Source organism: Pholcus phalangioides, unplaced genomic scaffold (genome assembly GCF_987345545.1).
Source record: "Pholcus phalangioides strain wild (caught in Gottingen) unplaced genomic scaffold, Ppha-v1.0 ptg000015l_1, whole genome shotgun sequence".
NCBI classification, from domain to species: domain Eukaryota; kingdom Metazoa; phylum Arthropoda; class Arachnida; order Araneae; family Pholcidae; genus Pholcus; species Pholcus phalangioides.
The window spans coordinates 33806016-33827685 of NW_028301608.1; the positions used below are offsets into that span (position 1 = coordinate 33806016).

The 21670-nt window shown below is 36.3% G+C and overlaps 1 protein-coding gene across 2 annotated transcripts; it reads left to right on the forward strand.

Annotated features, from left to right (window-relative positions):
• Positions 1–5714: 5714 nt before the first annotated feature.
• Positions 5715–21236, forward strand: LOC149075849 (protein wntless-like). 2 transcript variants are annotated; one of them, XM_089243371.1, is made up of 13 exons: positions 5715–5928; positions 9371–9691; positions 9858–9988; positions 11440–11601; positions 13069–13205; positions 14565–14605; positions 15250–15377; positions 16728–16825; positions 16960–17023; positions 18078–18221; positions 19133–19216; positions 19624–19774; positions 21003–21236. In XM_089243371.1, exons 1-13 carry the CDS (start codon positions 5823–5825, stop codon positions 21059–21061), a joined length of 1626 nt encoding a protein of 541 aa, XP_089099497.1. In that variant the 5' UTR covers positions 5715–5822; the 3' UTR covers positions 21062–21236. The 2 variants fall into 2 exon arrangements, with proteins under 2 accessions (XP_089099497.1, XP_089099498.1); XM_089243372.1 differs by lacking the exon at positions 9858–9988 and having other exon boundaries at positions 5723–5928; positions 9371–9657.
• The last annotated feature ends 434 nt before the right edge of the window (positions 21237–21670 follow it).

Genomic DNA, 21670 nt, shown 5'->3' on the forward strand with positions numbered 1-21670 from the left:
CGCTCTGACTCCAAGGGGTTTAAGGAGGGTCATCCAAGTATCACGTCAGCATCGGTTCGGTGGGGAAGAGAGGATCGGATCTGCTGACTTTTGATGGCAAGGGGAGGAGGATTTTGAATGATACTTACGTCAGCAACCACCCTTTATAAAATATGTAATATTCTTAATGGCATCTTTACTAAGTGTGCCAAAAACGAGTTAAAACGTTTCCCCAGTTTGTGGGCGCCTAAACTATTGATTCCCCCTATTGTCAAGTCCTCTCACTTTAGTGACCTCTAAATGTTCCGCGGATCCTTTAAGTGCTCTAGAAATGTGTTGCGGACCACTTAAGTGCTCTAGGAATATGCCGCGCGTCATTCAAATAGTCCATAAATATGCCGCGGATCACCTATGTGAAGTGGTTACGTGCCGCGGGACTCTTGAGTGATGTAGAACTACATTGCGAGCCTCTTATGTGCTCTAAAACTGCGCCACATGTCACTTAAGAGATCTCTGCATGTGTCACGGACCTTTGAAGACCGGAAACACCCCGTTTCCCACCTCGGAGAGATATCGAAGCGTTCCCGAAGGATGGGTGTGCCACGGACAGCTTAAGTATTCTGGAACTGTGCTGCGGGTCAGTTAAGTGATTTGTGAATGTGCCACGGGCCACATGAATGCTCTGGATTGTGTCGCGGGTCATTTAAGCGATGTGTCATTTGGGGCTCCGCAGCCGTTCGGGGAAAATAAAATAAATCAAACAATTTGATGAATAAAAAAAAGGGGGCCTAAAGGGTTCCGCCACATAAATTATATACTTAAAAGGGCTCCTCGAGATCAACAGTTCACTTCCGCATAGATTATACACTGAAAAGGGCTCCGCTACTCAGGAAAGTTTAAGAATCGCTGGGATACACTATGCTGGGAGAATCCTTCAGCACCAGTCGGGCAGGATTTCCCACAGGCAAGACTGAAGGAAAAGAACCAATTATAGGGGGGGTGGGGGAGAATGTTGAAATTTCTCAGTCATATTTGATTAAACCAGTATTCATACATAAAAATCATGTGCAATTTGGTTAAGAACTGAGCGATTAAAATGTGCTATTTCGTGGGCAGGAAAAAAAAATGTTTCTATACACTAGCGTCATCTGCTGTTGACCTATAGCACTGATTTGTGAATTGATGCATGTTTTAGCAATGTGTTTATCCCTTTATTTGCAGAAAATTTACATTTGTATTGTTCTTTTGATAAAATATATTGTAATCGAGCTAAATTGGAGTGAAATTAGAAAGAGTCAAATATCTGTTAAAATAATTTTTATTTATTTTGTACACGTGTACTCGAATGATTAACCTTATTGACGTCCGTTTCGAGTTTTGGTTTCGTTTATTATACGATCCAATCAGAATTGGTTTCGGTTTTATTAGAGACATCTATTGTTAATTATAGATGATATTTTCGTATTTTTAACCGATATTTTTTCCTTTTATTTTCTTTTGACGAATAATTTTTTTGTCATATGTACTGTAATTTATCATTGGAACAATATTTAAGAAAGTTGGCCCCCCTCACAACAAAATCGGATACAACGAAATATTAGTTAGTACGATTTTCTCAGAAAGGACGCTTTCTGATATCACAACTATGAATTTTGGTGGAATCTTTTTACTTTTTTTATTGCTTATTTGAGCCGAAAAAGTAATCTCTCAAAAAAATTTACGGAATAATAATTTATTTCAGTTAGTCACGCCCACTTATAAAATGATCCCGAATACAGTGAAATATTGGTTAATATGATGTCTCTTCTCCGATTATAATCTTGAATGAAACTTATTCAGATCACTAGCTTTACCAACTGTCGCATATTATACAGTCGAATCCCGTTTTAACGAATACCATTATAGCAAAAATCTCGTTTTTACGAACACTTTTCTCAACCCCCAGATAAGTTTACATGGGAACAATGCAAAAACCTGGAATTTCTTGATAACGAAATGCCGTTATAACGAAGCGATTTTTCTGGTTTCTTGGAGTTGACTGTAATAGGAAAAAAGGGGAATGAAAAATTTCGGCTAAAATAATTTAGATAAAGGGTTTATCTGCTATGTTAAGGGGTGTCACGACCCTTGGGGTCGAATTTTCAAAAATGACATCAAAAAATATTTCGTTCGATTTCAAATAAAATGCAGTCTAATCCCGTTATAAAGAACTCTAAAAGACCGGAGAAATCACTTTGTTGTAACGAAATTTCGTTGTGAAGGAATTCAAGGTTTTTACACTATTCGTAAGTAAACTTATCTGGGGGATTAGAAATGTGTTTGTTTAAACGAGATTTTCACAATAACGGTATTCATTAAAATGGGATTCGACTGTACTAAAAATTTCGTGTCAATCGGTTAACTTGTTCTTTCATAATTAAAGAAAGAAATACTGGATTACAGTGTAAACGTATACTAGAAAAAAACACTTTGAACGCAATTTTCTCAGATTACAGTTTTCGAGCTCATCCGTAAGATTTAAAGAAAACTGCTGCCCCGAAAATACTGAATTTTTGCAGAAAAGTTTATAGTCAATATGTGTTAGTAAAATAGACCTCGGATTTAGCAATTGACTAAAGGTAAGTATTTTTTAAAAAAATTTTGAATTTAGATTTTTGAAATTTATATATATTTTTCAACTTTTGAAACTGCATAAAATTCTGGCGAATCGTCAAATAGTAAAGTCCGAGGTCTATTTTACTAACACATATCATCTAAACTTTTCTGCAAAAATCCAGAATTTTTGGAGCAGTAGTTTTCTTTAAATCTTACAGATGAGTTCCAAAACGCAATCTGAGAAAATCGCGTTCAAAGTATTTTTTCTAGTATATGTTTACACTTAATTCAGTATTTCTTTCTGTAATTATGAAAGAAATTTTGAAATTAACCGATTAACACGAAATTTTTGGTATTTTATTTGCAATCGAATGAAATATTTTTTGAAGTAATTTTTGAAAATTCGACTTCAAGGGTCGTCACACCCCTTAATCGTTTTATGATTATTATAGCGTATATATTAGTAGCGTATATTATTTACATAACGTATATTATTAACATAGCGTATATTATTAACATAGCGTATATTATTAATATAGCATATATTTTTAACATAGCGTATATATTAATTAGTAGCATATATGAGATCAATTAGCGTTTAAGATTATGTTAAGGAAGCATCTTATGATTGTCAGCGTTTCCAGATTGTTAACATATGATTGTTTTACGTATGCTCTTATTTGATGCAAGAATTTAAACCTCGGGTGCACTAAATTTCTGCTCGTGAAATGGTCATGGTACTTCCTGGGATAAAATAAGTTTTCTTTCTCTCTTTTTTCATTATCGAGTCTGATATCAGACTCTCTCTTTGGATATATATCCATCTCTTTGGATAAGAGCCCAAACCATCCCAAGATGGTCTCTCTGAGTGGTCAGCGGTCATGTATGTCTGCTTTGTTAAGAAATTAGGGTGGGGGCTGGCAAAACAGACCTGTTTTTATAAAATTTGGGGTGAGGCAAGTGTGTCGACCAGACATTGTATCAACATGTATCCCTATCCTGCGTGAGGAGGCTAGAATCATGGGATGCGAGCTGTAGAAGCTACGAATAAAATAAAGCAGTGCTTCTCTACTTAGGGTTATACAACCCCTTGAGGTCCTGGTGTCATGTGGGGAAAATCAAATGAAAAGGGACCCATGACGACTTTGGGGTCCTGAAGGAAACAGTTGTGTAGTACAGATGTGAGCGAAAAAAATAGTGTATAAAAGCATCTAGTAGGACTCCCACAACAGAAGATCAGGGTCGTCTCAACACAATCAGGGGCCCCTTACTCACAGTCTCAAGGTGCCTATCTACCGATTCCCAATTTACATTCAGTACTTACTCTTTAAAATCATTGTACCAAATCTCATTATCATGAGCCCTTCCCCCACACCCACTCAACGCCGTGCCCAGGAGGGTCCTTACGTTAGAACGTCCTAGAAGAAAATATCGAGTATCCAAACTTTTCCCATAATTCAGTTTATTCAACAGAATAAAAAATATCCTGGATGAGGGAAGTTGTAGGTGGGAGAGGGGACGTGACCATGCCTTCTCTACATCCTACAACAGGGCCCATATGCTGCATTCTCTGGTGAGCCCCCAGTCCGGACTTTTCACAGGCAGTAAATTTATATCAGAAAAAACAAAACAAAAAATTAATAATTGTCTCGGGCTTCCGGGCTATAGCCCTGGCAACCCCACCCTCGTGGAGGCCATAGTTGTGAGTATAACTATAAATCACTTCTTTTTTGTAGTTTATAGATCAGTGTTATTTTCAGCCCACGGCCCCTTTAGACCAACATTTTTTCTTGTTGTCCCCCCGTTTTCTATGCGTTCCCCCAACCCTCATCTAAGAGCCAGATCCTTTCCACTAAGTAAATTGAATTTAGTGAAAACTAAATTTGTAATGATTAAAAATTTTATAAATAGGATTAATTTCTGGAACCCTGGGCCAGGCAAGATCCAGAAAGTGAGTTATCATCTTTCATAAGAGCCGAGTTAGATTGGAAAAATTGGTCTGTGTAAAATACGGGACGATCCAACTAACTAACACAATAAATCGACGCTGCCGACACATAACCCTAGTCTGGAAGATTAACGAAGTTTCTTCTTTTGGGAGCCTAATGCTTCGCCATCTCAACATGATGAGTTCCCGATCAAATTGGTGTCCTGGGAGCTCCTACCATAGGCGGAGATAGACGTGGAAGTCTGGGAAGGAGTACGATGATTATTGCTGGATGGCATGATGATGATGATGGCAATTCATATGTACATTAGATCAGTGAGCTCCATCTTTGATGCTGGGGCGGGGGGCATGCCTCCCGTATCTCCGCCCATGGCTACTACATAGCTGACATATTTATATACTTACTTTTGAAAATAATAGTACCAGATCCCATCGTGTAGGCTTCTCTATGGATTTGAGACCTGGCTCAAAGTCCCATGAGTTAAGGTCATGGCCCCCCACATCTTAAAGCAGGGCCCCCCTAAGTTGGAATCTTTGGTGGACCCCCAAGTCAGATTTTTCACGGGTTCTTCGATAGTGAACTTATACTGCGAAAAAACAAAAAAATGATGGTAATTGGCTCCAGGGCTAGAGCCCTTGTGGAAGTCATAGTTAAAATAGCCCCTGGTTCCCAGACAGCCTTCACATTTCAATGGTCACATTTTTTCCCACAATATTTCGCTTGAAAGCTTTATTTCTTCACGGCTCTCTGTATGCCACCCCTTCCCCCACCACCACTCGTCGTGGCTCCCATTTCATCTGATTTTCTCACAGTGCCCCCCTCCTCCACCCTTGAATATTCCAGGACCGCAAAGAAGACCATGTGACCCCAGGTTGCGTACCAGATTTCATTACTGTTAAACTGTAATGTAGAACTGTAGTTCGTGTGTTGCTTCCTGGATGGCAGCATAGGTAAAAATATATTTTTGGCTACTTTTTTTGTACTTTTGAGAATGGTTTCCGCTCTTTGGATAGAAAAGTTCCGTAAATACGGGTCATATGGTCACAAAATTGTTAGAAGTAATGTTCCCAACACACACAGATTATAAACGCCGTTCGACCGCAACCGAAATCCTTACAAAACAACGCTGAATAAGCCGGAAATCCTGTATAATTGTTATTGCTTTGTATAGTAAACAACGCTAAAAAAATTGTTGATAACCACTGTATAATCAAAGAAGAAGATAACCACTGGGTGTGTTTTAAAGTGTCGGAGTTGCGACTCACAAGCTCTATTGCCGTCTCGTGATAACTTATCTCGATGGCTGAAACGGTGTTGGAGAATCTGAGTGATCGCAAGCTCGCCTTCTTGGTGATGATCATTACGATTTGCCAAACACTATGCTTCATTATTGGAGGAGTAATAGGTACCAATTAATTAATTAATTAACTGTACTCATCGAATTTGCGTTACATTGAAAAAAAAAGCGGGGCAACGGGTTTGCGTAAAATGTAAAGGTTGTGTAAAACTTTTATTTTGTTGTTAGTTTGTTTAACAATGCTCTTCAATCAACCGGCACCATAACTCTGCGCTTAATTGACGCACGCCTAGTGGCGTATTTACGGGAGGGGCCTAGCAGGCTATAGCCCGGGGCGGCAAGTTCGGAAGGGCACAAAATCGACGAATGAGTGGCAAAAAAAAAATTAATTGGATGGAAGAACGGTAGAAAAAATTTTACAGCCCACCATAAATCCACCTCTGCCCAGAGAGTGAGGGACTCGGTGTGTGAGTGACCGCCGCTGTGGTGGTCAAGTGGTCATAGTGACGGACTATCATCGCGAAGACCTGGGTAAGAATCCTACTGTCGCCAGAGTGTTGGTTGTCTCAAGTTGGTTTTCTATATTTCCCAACTTCGAGGCACGAATGCGAGCCGATATCGCCCACCCCGGTAAAAGGTTTCGCCATAGCGAGCAACAACAACAATCCAATAATTACACTTCACTCATATATAGTTAGAAATTTTGATGGCAGATGGCAGCACTGCACATAATAAGCAATCTCATCTGGCATGGGGGGGGGGCCCTTCATCCTAATATGTGTTAGGGGAACACCCCCTCAATCATAAAGCGTAGCTAAACTTCCAGTTAGAAGGGAGGGTCCTCCATAGTGCTACAGTCGAATCCCGTTATAACGAACTCCAAGAGACAGGAGAAATCACTTCGTTATAACGAAATTTCGTTATAAAGGAATTCCAGATTTTTGTATTTGTTTCTATGTGAACTTATCTGGTGGATTTGAAAAGTGTTCGCGTTCAAACGAGATTTTTGCTATAACGGCAGTCGTTAAAACGGGATTCGATTGTATTAAAATAGTCTTGCCCTACTCCAGGGATGCAATAGCTGCGCCAAATTGCGCCGAAATGATTCGCTTGCTACATGGTGCACCATGGCGCCGAATCGTTGCGCATTTGCGCCAATTCTTGTTGAGGTACGCGGAGGTGCCGTTGACGCACTGTACCGCATCAAATACCTGGAATTTAGGAAAAGGAAGCATGGAAATTTCGTTCTCATGGTGCGTTCTTTCCGAGACAAGGAAAAAGGTACGCGGGAGGGGAACTTCCGTACAGTTTTTCCCTTCCTACCATCTACTATAATCGCGTTATCTCATGAGCTTGGAAAGTAGATCCACTAATTTGAAGTAGGCGTACAAAGTCCACTGTTACTGATATAACCTGCGGTCTATCGAAGTCCCTAAATGAAGGACTATATGCCGAATTTTCCAATTTCGGTGAGTTTTCCTTCTGCGGATTACATAGCCTACTGAAAATAGCTGTAATTTTGTAGCTACCTACCTGCGTTCAAAGTCATCGTATTCACGTCGTAAAATCGATTAATTTCCCACAAGATTGCACTCGCACCTTTGCGAAGAATCGAAAAGGGAATTAGTTCACTTGTTCAAATTATCAAAACTTTTCGGAGAGCGTTGGAAAAAACGAGATCTGTGAAAACTCCAGCTATCGCCAGAAATCTTCAGTTTTCCCATCTAGCCACTATGCTGTCGTGTGGTTAAAATCGGGAGTTGCCGATCGGGATAATTTCACATCGCGGAAATCCGGATTTGGTGAACAGGGGTGGTACAGGGAAAAAATCTCTACCCGTACGGAACCTATTTTTGACGCTACTGACCACGTTTTTTTTTTTTTTTTTGGTCGGCAAAGCTTTTTTCGCTCTTTCAACTCGGATTTGATGTCCATCCTACAGCGGCGCCGAATATGGCCGTAATGACCGCTGACCACCCCTGCATTGGTGGAGGGGGACCCATGCTACTCTCTGCTTTTAACAATAGTCAAAGGAACAAGTTTGTACTAGGAGCATTACTAGGATTTTACATAACTTCTGTGAGATGCATATATATATATATATATATATAAATGTCCTACCTTTCCAAAACATGTTGTTGGAGAGAATGAAATGTTCGCATCCTCTCTTCTTGTTACTTGCACTCCCTCTCGTTCTCTATCAGCAATTAAAATTATTGCTGGGATGTTGCTTAACATCTATCTACAGAACTATCAACTCTGTGTATGAATGGGTTGCACTACAATGCAAAGAATTGCAGGCAGTGATATAAGTGCAGAGAATATATTGGGCAGAGATATTTATTGATGGTATCATCGTATGCAAAGGGGGGAATGTAACTCTCCCCCGAGCGGAGATTATAGCATTATTTTGCAGGGAAGAAACATTAACCAATCCCCCCCCCCTTCAGAAAGAAAAAGATTAAGACCCCGCCCCCCAACATTGAAAAAATCCTCTGTGCGCTTGTGATTAATGACATAAGCAGGAAAGGCAAAGATAGACTATTGCTGCTCCCCACCCCTTTCACTATATACATTTTCAGTGATCTGAGCCCATGTGAAGGAAATATATTCACCTCTGACGCACACACAGCATTCGCTCTCCAGAGTGAACTTTCAGGAAAGGCTCATTTGCATTGGTCAAGTTTTGAGTAGTTAACTAAACTTTAAGTTGTCAAGTGCTCTAAAATCTATCCCAACATAGGTAATCAAGTGGTGTGAATGATCATTGGATAATACAAGGCCAGACCCACTGGCACATGCGTATAATGCCTACTTAATCGAAAAAAAAATGTAGCGGACTGTATTCTTTTTTTACTTAGCCACTAAATCACACCCGTTCCTCTGAAAAAATAGGGATAATAATTTCAAAAATTATATTATACATAACCTGGGCATATTTGAATGTTGTCACCCTTTAGCATAAAAGCCTCACAATTCTGGAACCTTATAATTTTGTTGCGGTCAAAACAGTAACAGAATGGCGCAGTACCACCATAGGCGGAGATAGACTTGTAAGTCTGGGGGGGGGCACGGCCATTATTGCTGGGGGGCACGATGATGTCAATTCATATATACATGTATACATTAGATCAATCGACTTGGCCTTTTTTCACAAAAATGAGGAAAATTTTTTTCACAAAAATGAGGAAAATTTTTTTCACAAAAATGAGGAAAATTTTTTTCACAAAAATGAGGAACATTTTTTTCACAAAAATAGGACCCTACAAAAAAATCAGCGCAGACCCCTTAAATGTTTGTTGACCTGATATTTTTGAATCAGGTTCTTTGAAAGTCACGAACTTTTTATGACACAAACCATTTGGTTTTAAATATTATTTTCAATCCTCCATCAGGTGCAATATGTCTGTTGTCCACATCACCAACTAGTTTTACACTGTGTTTTTCATATTACATCTAACAAAACATGAAGTCATTATAATATGACGATTTATTTATGCATATCATAAAGAAAAGTCATGTTTGAACTGTGTGTGTTTATTTTATTTAGCGCCAGCACCATCTTATGTGGAACCAATTCTTGGTACAAAATGCTTGAGCGAACGTGCTCTGGGAGTGGGTGATTTCGATCACATCTGGCATATTCCTAGAGGTAATCAAGGACGCAAAAACATCAACTGCAATGTCATAGATGTTATTTTGGACGACCCGTCGATCATCAACAATCCTAACATCACCCCGAACAATTTAGTATTTGCTTTTCAAGCACCGTTGCCAAAGGATGGATACATCTTAGACTATTCTAGGTGGATGCAGAATCTTATTGTGGTTTTACAGGTGGATATAGCTTTTTCCAGCCGTAATCCAGTTGGTAATACATTTGTTTAGGCTATGTACAAATTTAATGTAAAATTCCTGTTCGTGTCAAGTGTTTAATTACGGAAATCGTATACGTTGCCTTTGGAACTTACATAAATTTATGGTTTTTAATACATGATTTTTAGCTTTTCTAAGTAATGTCTATTCCGAACTTGTAGATAAAGATGCAATGATCACGTTTGAGGTCAAACTAGGGTACAGGAATAAATGGGATCCTGATGACGAATGGACACTCATATTAAACTCCACGGAGACAAGACAGCTGCAATGTACTATTGCTAACGATAAGGTATTTCTGCATTGATCAAACATATTGGGTTTTCACATTATTGATAGATAGATAGATAGATAGATAGATAGATAGATAGATAGATAGATAGATAGAACCGCTCACCACTGATGCAAAGCACCTTACTTCCGTTACCTCAAAAGAGGCAGAGTTGTGTCGGAAAAGTTAGCAAAGATTTATAGTGGTGGCTCCCCTTGCCCCGTGCTCGCAAGTTTCGAATTACTCGCGTCGTTCTCCCCATGGAGACAGCCATCAACTCGATGCAACGTACAAGCCATTTGACTAAAATGGGTGACTGAATCCAATGACTAGGGAGAAAAATTGCACGTGCGCCCAGTGGCACATAAGGGCCGGAGACCGCAGCCTGGGATTTCAAAAGAAGGGTGGAAAAGACTTGTGGACAAGAAAGAAGAAAAAGAAGCTGGCATGTTGTAGTGGGAGAGATTTGAGAATGGTCTAAATACACAATGCATACAAATTACATATATACAGCGCCTACACATTATTGATAGTACAGCGGATACAATAAAAATGTACTAACCCTGTAAGTGGTTTTTTTTTTCTAACTTTTCCTGATCTGCATCATAATTGCCGCAGTGAAAATCACTTAATCCTCTGCAAAATGTCACCTGCTCCCAAGAACATTTTTCACTATGAGTTCACCCTCGGATAAGTCGCCATCTGGTGGCATTGTCAGCAATTGCGAGCTTTGGCCTGAGTTGGGTTCGACCGTCCATGTACGGTCCCGTTCAGTACACACGAGCTCCAAGGAAAGATCGAGTTATCCGTTTCCCTGTAGTCTATTGCTCTAGGGTTCCGCCAGCGGTTCTCAACCTTTTTTGACTCGCGGAGCCCTTTTTAGTAAAAAAGTTCTATGGCGGAGCCCCGTAGGCCCATTATTTAATTATTCATTAAAGTTACTGATTTATTTTTACTATTTAAAAATATTTATAACTATTTTTCAAATTTTACTGGTTTTTTTTCAATTTCCTTGAGCGGCCGCGGAGCCCCACTCTCCAGAGCTCAAGAGTGCACAAGGAGCTCCAAGGACTCCGCGGAGCACCGGTTGAGAACCGCTGGTCCAGGGCATTCACCGGGAAAGTGAAAGGCCGTGGGTTTGATTCCCCGCAGGGGCAGTTGATTTTTCTCTGTTTCCAAAATATATCTTCGCATCAGCCGGCTGTTAAAAACCTTTGAATTGTACATTCCACTCAAATTTTTCATATCTTGGTACAACGTTCTCATACGTTTTCTTATGCTGTTCCTGTTACATCATTTATTTTTCAAATAATTTTGATAAAAATATTTTGAAAACGATGGCGGCTTGTAAATACAGTAATTGATATTTAATGTATTCTCCAAAAATAATTTTTTTTTGGTATTACTAATTTATGGTCTTTTTAATGAAAAAAAATAATTTACTATTCGTATTTTATTTAATTTTTTTGCAGAAAATCAATGGATATCACTATAAGTGCAACCTATTGCCATTGTTTGAGCTGGGAAGCTTGCACCGTGATTATTATCTCCTGAATTTGCGCCTCCCCACAGACATTACTAGCAAATCTGGTGTTAATGCTCATATTGGCCATGTTGATGACATATGGCTCGTAGTATGTTACACTTTTATCTTTTGTTCTTACTCATTTACTTCTGCTGTGTCATCTTATTCAAAGTGTACACAATGTATAAAAAAATTATTATGGATATATAGTACATTCAAAAATCACATCTGTTGTTGTCAAATACCATGTTCATCAATTGCAAAAAAAAAAATTATGAAATTATTTTATAGCCCAGTCTTGAGGTAGATATAATCTTTTGACACTAACAGCCTTTCAATTTTAAGTTCTTGAGCATTTTAGTTATATTTTTCTCTCAACTTTTCTTTTTTTTTGTTAGATTCATTAAAATCATTTATGCAGCCTTTGAATGGAAGAATTGAAAAAAAATCATTAAGGGACTGTCACTTTACTTATTTTGGCAATGTCAATTTTAAATGGGATCAATTCTAACGTTTCTATTATTGATTGCGCGATTCACTCATTTTCAAAAATTAAAATAACATGTTATTATTCCAATCTAATTATGTTACGATTTCTCATCAATTCTTGTCTTAAATCTTTTACCTTAAAGTTGTTCGAATTATGTCTTTCTGTCAAAAGAAATTATTTTTTGCCTTATATCATGAATCATCAGAAAGCATTTGAGCAAGCTACTAGGCTGGCTCATCATCTACAGTAGAGGGTATTTTTAGGGAGTGCACAACAGCAATTCACCAAAAGAAAATCTCATATTTTGTGGACGTATTTGCTACCAATCATTCGAAGGTGCAAGGGGTTGTAACATTGTAGGCTTCCTCATGGTGTAACCCAAATTTATAACAAGATATTATATTGCTTGTCATTGTTTGGCGCAGCATAACCTTGATGGTCCTCACATGAACTCCCGAACTCCAATCCAAAGATGCATATGCATCAATAAAAGCCACACTTTTTATGAAACCAAAGTTTGGTTTGTATTTCTGCATGGACCATCAAGACTATGCTGCACCAAACAATGGTGCAAAGTTGTGTAAATTCCTCATTAGTGCACCTCCTTCCTCATGATGCACCACCCAGGTTGCACCATGAGGAAGCGTACCACATTACAACCGCCTCCCCCCCCCCACTTACACCCTTAAATAATTGATAACACAAGTTTTTCCCATGAATTTAGAATCACCCTGTATAAATGATGGGAGCAGTTTATGGGTTTAATTGAACTCAAGTGCATATCAGCAATCGATCAAAATGTCTTTACATCTTATATTTCAAATGCCATTAATTTGGTTGCTAAAAAAATTGTTTTTCGCTGTTCTGCTTCATTTGTTGCAGCCAAATGAATGGCTATCTGATAAATTGAAATCCTATACGAAACAGTCTCACAAAGAATAAGTACTCTTTTACTGTCATCTGTATTGAATTAAATTGTCTTTAAAAGTTTTTGTTTTGTCTTTTAAAGTTTTCCATCCATTAATGTTTTGTTGATATTTTTAAAATAAGTATCTGTTGAATTTTTTCCTTTTTTTTTATCTATAGCTTATCCATCAAAATGGCGGTTTCACCAAAGTTTGGGTGTCTCTGAAAACTGTTTTCTTGCCTATGTTACTATTCACTCTAGTATGGTATTGGCGACGAATATCATTACTCTCTCGTCCACCCATTCTTGTGGAGAAGTTAGTGAATTTTTATTTATTATATATGCGGCAATGTTTTATTCAAAAGTGTCACACTATTCACAATATTTATATTTTATAATGATTAAATTATAGTTATTCATACAGATATGATACGCAAGGACATATGCGTACACAAAATTTTCTCGGGGGTCACTTTTTTCCTTCTCGGGGGGGGGGGGGTTAGGTTTTTTTTCCTGCAAAATAACACTATAATCTCGGCTTCAGGCTGCGTACACCAATGCACATGGAGACACCAGTATATCTGTAAGTTAAGGATAATTTCAGGTATGGTATTGTAGGGAGTTTATTTTAATAGGGTGGTGAATGCACGGAATAACTTACCTTCTGTGGCCATGAGTTCCACCTCATTGACGCAATTAAAAGAAAATATTGTGGAGGAAAAATCCAGAAGCTATCCTTTCTCAGATGCTGACAGCCGTATTTATTCAATTCATCTTTGCCAGTTCATGCCTTTGCCTTTTTTGTTGGTGACAGGTTTTTGGATTCAAATTCATTTTTCTCTGTCTCGTGTTTTTCTGCTCACCTGAACAAACTTTTGATACATTTATCTGTAGTTTTATTACCTTTGATCACTTGTTAGGACTTAAAACACCTTTACACTATATTTTAAACAGTTCTGGTGAACTTTTTCATAAGCATCGAGGTTCAGCTAAAATGGTAAAAACTCTACTCCAATTCAGTACAAAACACACAACTACATCTCACATGAATGCTACTACTACTACTGAACGTGCACCTTATACACATTCTTCTGCAGCATTCACTCTCATACATCAGACACAGAAATGAGCTGAAAAAAATCACAAATGGATGGAAATACGTACAAACTAGACTGGATGTGTCACCACCAGGTTTAGTCTGCCAAAGCTGGCGTTGGTTCTGCACATAGTGTAAAATAAAAAGATGTTCACACAGCATCTCATCTTCCAGTAAATTCTCATTTTTCCAATTTTAAAGCTGTTCATTTTAGTCTTCGTTTAGTTTTTGCCTTTTTTTACAGTGTTCCTTGGTGTTCTAAAAGACTGAATTTTAAGCAGTACCTGCAAAAAAAATAAACGAATTTCCATAGAAACCTATGGAAAATTGCATTTCGGCCAACAAATTTGGCATTTCCACTAACAAACATGATTCTGGAATGACATATCTTCATTAGCCGAGGTATCAATGTATACAATTCTCTCTGTAAGTTGAAAGTAGAGTTTGTCCGCTTGAGAGTGATATTTATACTCTATATCTCAAACATTGTGATTTTGATATTATGGGAATATATGTGTGCATGTGCATGCCTCATTTAGTAATTTCAAATAAATTAATTTTTTCATTCATTTTTTCCAGGATGCTCTTTGCTTTAGGAATTGCTCTGACAATTTTAAATTGTGAGTTCTCTTATATTATCATGTGCAAAACAAGTAGTACAATGTTGATGTTTTTGTGCATATATGTTTCAAAATTTCCAATACTGCCATTAAATATGTAAAATCACTGAAATAAGTATGTGGATAAAATCCTATGGCTTTGGTTTTTTTTAATATTAATTTTAAATCTGTGATGTGGTTGCATTGAATTTTTTTTCCCCAATTTTGGTTATAACATTTTATTTTGGTCAAATTTGAAAGAAAAAAAAAGTTCAGTTCCCAAAATACGAGAAAATGTTGCTGTTTAGCATAAGGAATATTAGAGATGCATGAAAAAGTTATGCGGAAAAGAACTGGTATCAATTTTTATCCTTAATGCACCTTATATTTTATATGTACACCTGTGTTTGTGAGTTTATATGGCATATGTCTGAAGTCTTGGCGATTTGCAAAGTGATGAGCCATTTTGCAAACTTGGACGTTGGAATGGCATAACATGTCTAGTTTGCTTTTTTTAGGTGCATACACACAAAGTATGATAATAATGATGTTATTTCAAAATATATTTTTGCACATTGATAAATTTTTACTGAGCATCTCTTCTTTTTTTTATGATAATGAAGAAAATTAAGCGGATTTTTTTTTCTTCTATTTTTCTTGCATAGTACCTTTGGAGTTCCTCACGCTTTCAATTGAGATGCCTTTTATGCTGCTTGTTGGTGATATTAGGCTAGGGATATTTTATGCCGCTTTGCTAAGTTTCTGGCTTGTTTTCTGTGGTGAACATCTTGTGGTGAGATATTATTATTTTTTTAGTTGCAGTTATATACTAGCACTGTTTCTTTATCCTTTTAAAAAGCTGCAACCCCAAAATGCTTCCCAAATCGTATAATAAACATTCATCGAATCCATATTACCTCATAGTGAGTTAATATTTTTCATCTGGCTGCTGGTTAAAAACTACTGTACTAGCACTAATGCACAATTATTTTGCTCTGCATGGCTACTTTCCAAACATTATATCATTCATGCAGAATTTATCATATGTTTTGCTATTTCAATTTTTGTATAATATTCATTTCTATGAGTATATATAATATTTATTGAGTTCCTTTTTGAAAATGTTTTTCAAGCAGTCATCAAAATGAGCAAAAGAAAAAAGTTTGTTTCTGTTTTTAGTACTTAAAATTTTTGTTATTACAAAGGCTTGGGTGATCAGATTTATTAATGACTGTGAACAAAAATAAAAAATTTATAAAAAAACATGTGCTTTCTCTTATTCATCACTTGTCAAGGAATTGAATTCATTTCCAAGGATAATCAAATCTTTTACTTGATTTTTAATTAGTTATAAATTTTTCAAAAGATACAAAATTATGTTTTTCACATTACATTGATGAACAAACAGTTACAATGTCAAGAAGAGTTATATGTAGTTCTTAAATTTCAGAGTTAAATTATTGTTGCACTTGCTGCAATCAATGCTTAGCAGGCATTTAACCGTGCTGATTATCTGTCAACTATCGGCACAATGCATTGAATTCTTGTAAAACAATTTATATGACTTACAGAGAGAATGATTCCTCAATAAATATGTTTTAAACCTCTTTCCCTGCTTTAATAAAATATATAATGAGACTAAAAAACAAAGATGAAGCTTTTTTGCAAAATAAAAGGATTAAATTCAGGTATTGATTGACAATCAATAAATAAGCGAGATTGTAGAAGAAAAGGGTCATACCGTCACTTTTCTAAAACTTATTGATACTGTATGTGTTACCTTTCCTCTCAGTGCCTAAGAACATTTTTAGATTGAGGAAGGTATAAAATACATGTCATTTTGCTTTTGAATTTTTGGAACTTAGAGCATATATTATATGCAAAAAAAAGTTAAGGTTTCAAGAAATAATCACTGTAATCCATGAAAAAATATTGAGAAATTTGTACATAAGTTTAAAAAATGTTTTTCCCAATCACCCCATCTCATACTATTTTAAGCTATAAATTTTGATGTTAATATTTTTCCCGCAATCAGATTAATTAATGTAATTTCTGCAATTTATTATGCTGAATTATGAGTTCCATCCATGCTAGTTGATAAAAATTTGATTTGGTTTCAATCCGTCAACATTATGTATCACAGGATGATGTGGAGAGAAATCGCTTAAGAAGCTATTGGAGATATCTCACGTCGGTTGTAATATGTTGCTTCTGCCTGCTTATATTCGACATTTGTGAAAGGTATGTCTCTCCTGTCTATTTGTTGTATAAAGCAGGACTCTTTCCCCATCCCCCTCTTCACTTGCAGCATTTATTTCATTTGCGTACCCTGAATGCTCACAGTCCAATTTTACCCATGTCTTTTGTATTTATAGAGGTGTACAACTAAAGAATCCATTCTTCAGCACATGGTATTCTAAGAGTGGTGGTATAATAGCAGTATCCTTTTCTTTCAGTGTCATTCAAATTTATAAATCTTTTTTTTTTGGCTTTGTAGGTAACATCTGTGAAAATATTTTGCAAAACATTTCGGGTGATCATACGAAATATCATTTCATGTCTACCAGCATAAAACGAGGGTGATAATATCGCTTCTCAGGATTAACAAGCATGCCCATGTTTGTTTGTTTATATTTTTTGTTCTCCAGACCAGTAAAAACATTCAGAATTCCAAAGTGTACTTGGTGTACTGGAGTGCTATGTTGGTGTGATAGCAATCCATGCCCCCTTTCATCTAACATGGCCTTCTTCTGTGGTCGGATATTACATGAAGCCATGACTTTTGCATCAATTAACCCTTTTGCCTTTACACTTAAACAGAGGAATTCAATGTATTATTACATTTATCGTCAGAGGGTTAAATAAAATTTTACTTTTGTTAATGAAAGTAACCACCTTCTGGGTGGGGGCTTAAAAACAAAATTTTTAGTCACGAGGATAGCTTAATTAATGTCAAAGTTACAGCAGCAGCTGTGACCAAATCATTCAAGATCCTGTGAAAGTTCTGAACAGATGCGTATCAGCAATATGTTTCATCTCAAAAAAGTGACATTGCATGTGTGAATGATTGCGATGGATTTTTTCATACAAAGGAATTCTGATGTTCTTTTTGTGTTCCTTTGTTTATTTTAGCTTTAATAGCAAATATATATTTCCATTCATCTCAACAGAGTCAGTCTGTTGAGATGAAGTTCCATCTGATTACCCCTTACGTACATTGTCAATAAATTTTCCCAATTCCATATCCTATCTTTTATTGCTTAAAACACTGAATTCCAGGCATTAAATCGATGATGTATTATATGTAATAACTTAATATTGATTTTGTATGTAGATACATCTATCCTCATATTCACTAATTGAGTCCAATTCATCTATGCTCAAATTTAGCATTTTTCAGCCTAGTGATGCATCAACCCTCCACCTTTCTTCACAATACAAACCAATATTTCCATTGGGAAGCTTTATTATTCTTTAACTTTTACCCTTTCAGCTGGGCTTTATCATTCTGGCAGTTATTGCTGGTTGCTCATATTTTTTTTTCCTGTGTTATCTGGTTTCCAAGGTTTTACAGAATATTGAATTCAAAAGGGGTACACCTCCGAGCATGAGTTCAACTGGCCGCATGTGCTATGAGGTAATAGTATAAAATTGATAGTAATTGAATTGAGGTTGAAATTATAAGATTATATATCCTGTATTGTTTCTGTGATGATGCCTGTAATTATTCTTATGTAAGCTTGTGGTCTATTAAAAGTTTATTGGAAAGTTATTTATAGCAAGTTATCACAATCCTGAATTATTGATTCACGCATTTCTTTATCCATTACTCATATCTTATGTCAAAATTGGACATCTTCCATTAACTTCTTGGAATGCATTTCCTAACACTTCAAAAAATTGGGCTACAATGAAGACTGCATTAATATTTCTGCTGTGGGCAGCTACAAACCTTTCTATACGCAATTCAATCGCTTTGACTCTTTTTAATTTATTTGATTTCAGATCCAAACTTATATGAAAAATGACTTGGACACAAAATATAATTGCACTTTTAAAGCTTGGTCAGGTTACTTGAAAAAAAAATCATAGCTAAAAAAGCAAATAACAGCTACAACCAGATAAAAATAAATTTTGCCGAATGAATGATATTTCACTTTTTTGATTTATTGTATCAAATGTAAACCAAATATAAAAATCTCCCATGAGTTAATCATGCAAACAACTTTTAAGTTTTGGGTTGATTTGGAGTGAAAATTTCCCCCGTAATAAATTTTAATAATCGGGAAAACAAATGCAAAGTATGCACTAACTTTAGATTGAGTACATCTACAAGAAATGTCAAACTGTAGCATTAGTTATTGTTTAGAAGTAAACGTAGAGTGGTTGTAACAAGAAAAAAATGTTCCATGTCATAACATTTACTTCACTTATACTGGTTTTTTTATTCAATTTGTGCTGTGAAATTTTACTTGGTACTATGGGTATTATTACTTGTAAATCTTAATTGATAATGCTTCTAAATTTTATTTTTTGTCATTGCTTTAGGGTATTATATATAGATTCAAATTCCTGATGGCTGTCACTGTAATATGCGCTGGTATGACAGTTGGTTTTTACATAATTAAACAGGTAAATATTGATATTTTCACAATTTATAATACTTCTGTTGAGCTGTTTCTAATGCAAGGAAAAAGATATTTATGGCATATAATTATGAGTTGCGTCTTTGATTGTGTTAATTCTTCATAAAATAAAGATGTAATACATATAGAACACCTCTGAACCCTCAGATTTAAACATTTTCTACCATTAATTTGTGCTGTGTAAAACTTGGAATTTCGTTTTCAAAACATTAGTGAAGCCCAAAAAATATATAGCTATGAGAGTTTGCTATCAAGCAAATTATGTTTCATTGTTTCGATACACCATTTTTTTTTTCTATCAGAAAATGGCGATCAGTTATTTTTGTTTGACTACTTCTTCCAATAGTAATTTACAGCACACTTTTGCTTATGGATATTCAAATGTGTTTGCAGATGAGTGAGGTTCGTTGGAAATGGGATGAAAATATCAAGTTAGATTACACCTCTGCTTTTTTCACTGGTACTTATGGAATGTGGAATCTTTATGTTTTCACCTTGATGGTACTTTATGCTCCTTCTCATAAATTTTATCCTTCATCAGCTGGTAAGTGTATTATAGATAAGCATATGTTCTAGCTATAGTTATTTCTGTCTTTACCCGTATGCATAGGCATAACTTAGATCCTTTTCAAATTTAAGCCTAAACTGGCTATTAAAAAAATTTTTTTTGATTGATTTGTGTTTATTGTACGTCAAAATGCTCTTTAAAAAGAAAAAAAATGAATTAATTTATTAGGGTCAATATATCTTTACTAGGACCATTTGAGTTAGGTACACATATATATACTTCAGGTTTTAACTTAGAAAGAAACATTAAAAACCGTTAAAAATGAGGGTACGCATTTGTGTACCTCTGGAGCTAAGAAGATATGAGATGATAATTGTATGGATGCTCTGCATTTTCGCAAATACAAAGCCACAACAGGCAAAATGCCCAATGAGGTGGCTGTGGAAAAAGATGCCCACATAACAAGTATGGATGTCATATATTTCTAAAATACAGCAACACAATTAAAAATGCAATTATAAAACCTGATAACAATATATATATATACATGATACAGTGCCCATAAAATATATTTATGGTTGTCTTATTTGTCTCATTTATTGTCATAGATCAAAGGTTCTTAATCTTTTGTGTTTCAAAAAACCCCTGTGCCTATAAAATTATAGCCACAGACCCCTTTACCAAAATAACTTCAGTACATACAATAGTCTCACAAATCCGAGCCCGAAAGTTTGAATTTACAGATAATTCCTAGGCACTGAAAGTTTTTGAATTTCCTTCAGACCCCTCTCTTTCTCAGTTTGTTTCCTCCAAGAAAACCTCCAACTTCTTTATTTATTTATTTTCTTCCAGGAATACTAAATAGTAAATATGTATTGAACAGTAATTTCAGTTTGAAAGGGACTAGGCCACAGTTAGACCACAGACTAGGACTAGGCTTCAGTTCTACATTGGGTAACTGGTGTAATAAAATACTTGACTCCCTTGAAAGGATGTAGACCATATTAACTTTTGGGGGTCACTACGAAAGAGGAGCAAGTTTGACGTTTTCTCCATAATGGTGGATAATGAGTGTCCCCTAATTACTTGTGTAAAATCATTGGAAAGGCAGTTGAAAGCTAAAATATTAGACGCAAAGAAAATACTAAAATTTATCAAGGCATTTAAAAAGTTTGTATTTTGCTCACTGTTTTCTTATTTCCTTTCTTCCTTTTTCTTATTTCCTTTCTCCCTATGTATTCGATTTGCGAATAACTCCGAGAAGAATTTGGAGGACCTGCCTCATCGAAGACAAAAGGTTCAAGACCTTTATCCAGAACCTAAGGAACCTATCTCGGACTCATCATCCATTTTTGTGACTCGTCAATGCAGCAGCGATTTCTACGAATTTAATCTTTCTCCATGGTAGATTGAAAAAAATTTAAAACAAACAGTTGTGTTCACGACTTATATGATGACAGTGTATTATAATAAATTGTGACTTGTGTATGACTCGTGTATTCGAGTGTTTTATTATTTCATATTATATGCAGGGGCGGCTCAAGCTTACCTGCCACCTTGGTGCAAAGCCTCATGTGCCACCCCTGAAGACGTCCCGGGGGGAAGCTGACAGAACTTAAGCCTAAGTGACCTGGCCAAATCTAACTTTTTTTCAAGTATAAAGTCACGTCATTGTTTACCGAACAAAATGTCCGTGACCATACGTCCCGCTTTTAAAGAAACTGTCCAAGCATTTTTAATACCGCCAGATAACTTGATCCACATTGCTACCCTTACTAATGAGCCATCATCCGGTAGCCCACACAACCTGCAGCATGACCTCCTCTATAGTGAATTTATAGCGTGAAAAAACATAACATGAGAACCACATCCCAGGCTAGAGCTCTGCCAGCCTCGCTCTTACGTTAGATCACACACTTACCCCGTAAAGAG

Coding starts and splice junctions, on each gene's coding strand:
- LOC149075849 (XM_089243371.1), top strand. CDS start 5,823: ATGGCTGAAACGGTGTTGGAGAATCTGAGTGATCGCAAGCTCGCCTTC. Junction 11,602..13,068: donor TTGATGACATATGGCTCGTA/GTATGTTACACT, acceptor TTTTATCTATAG/CTTATCCATCAAAATGGCGG. Junction 18,222..19,132: donor CTGGCCGCATGTGCTATGAG/GTAATAGTATAA, acceptor TCATTGCTTTAG/GGTATTATATATAGATTCAA.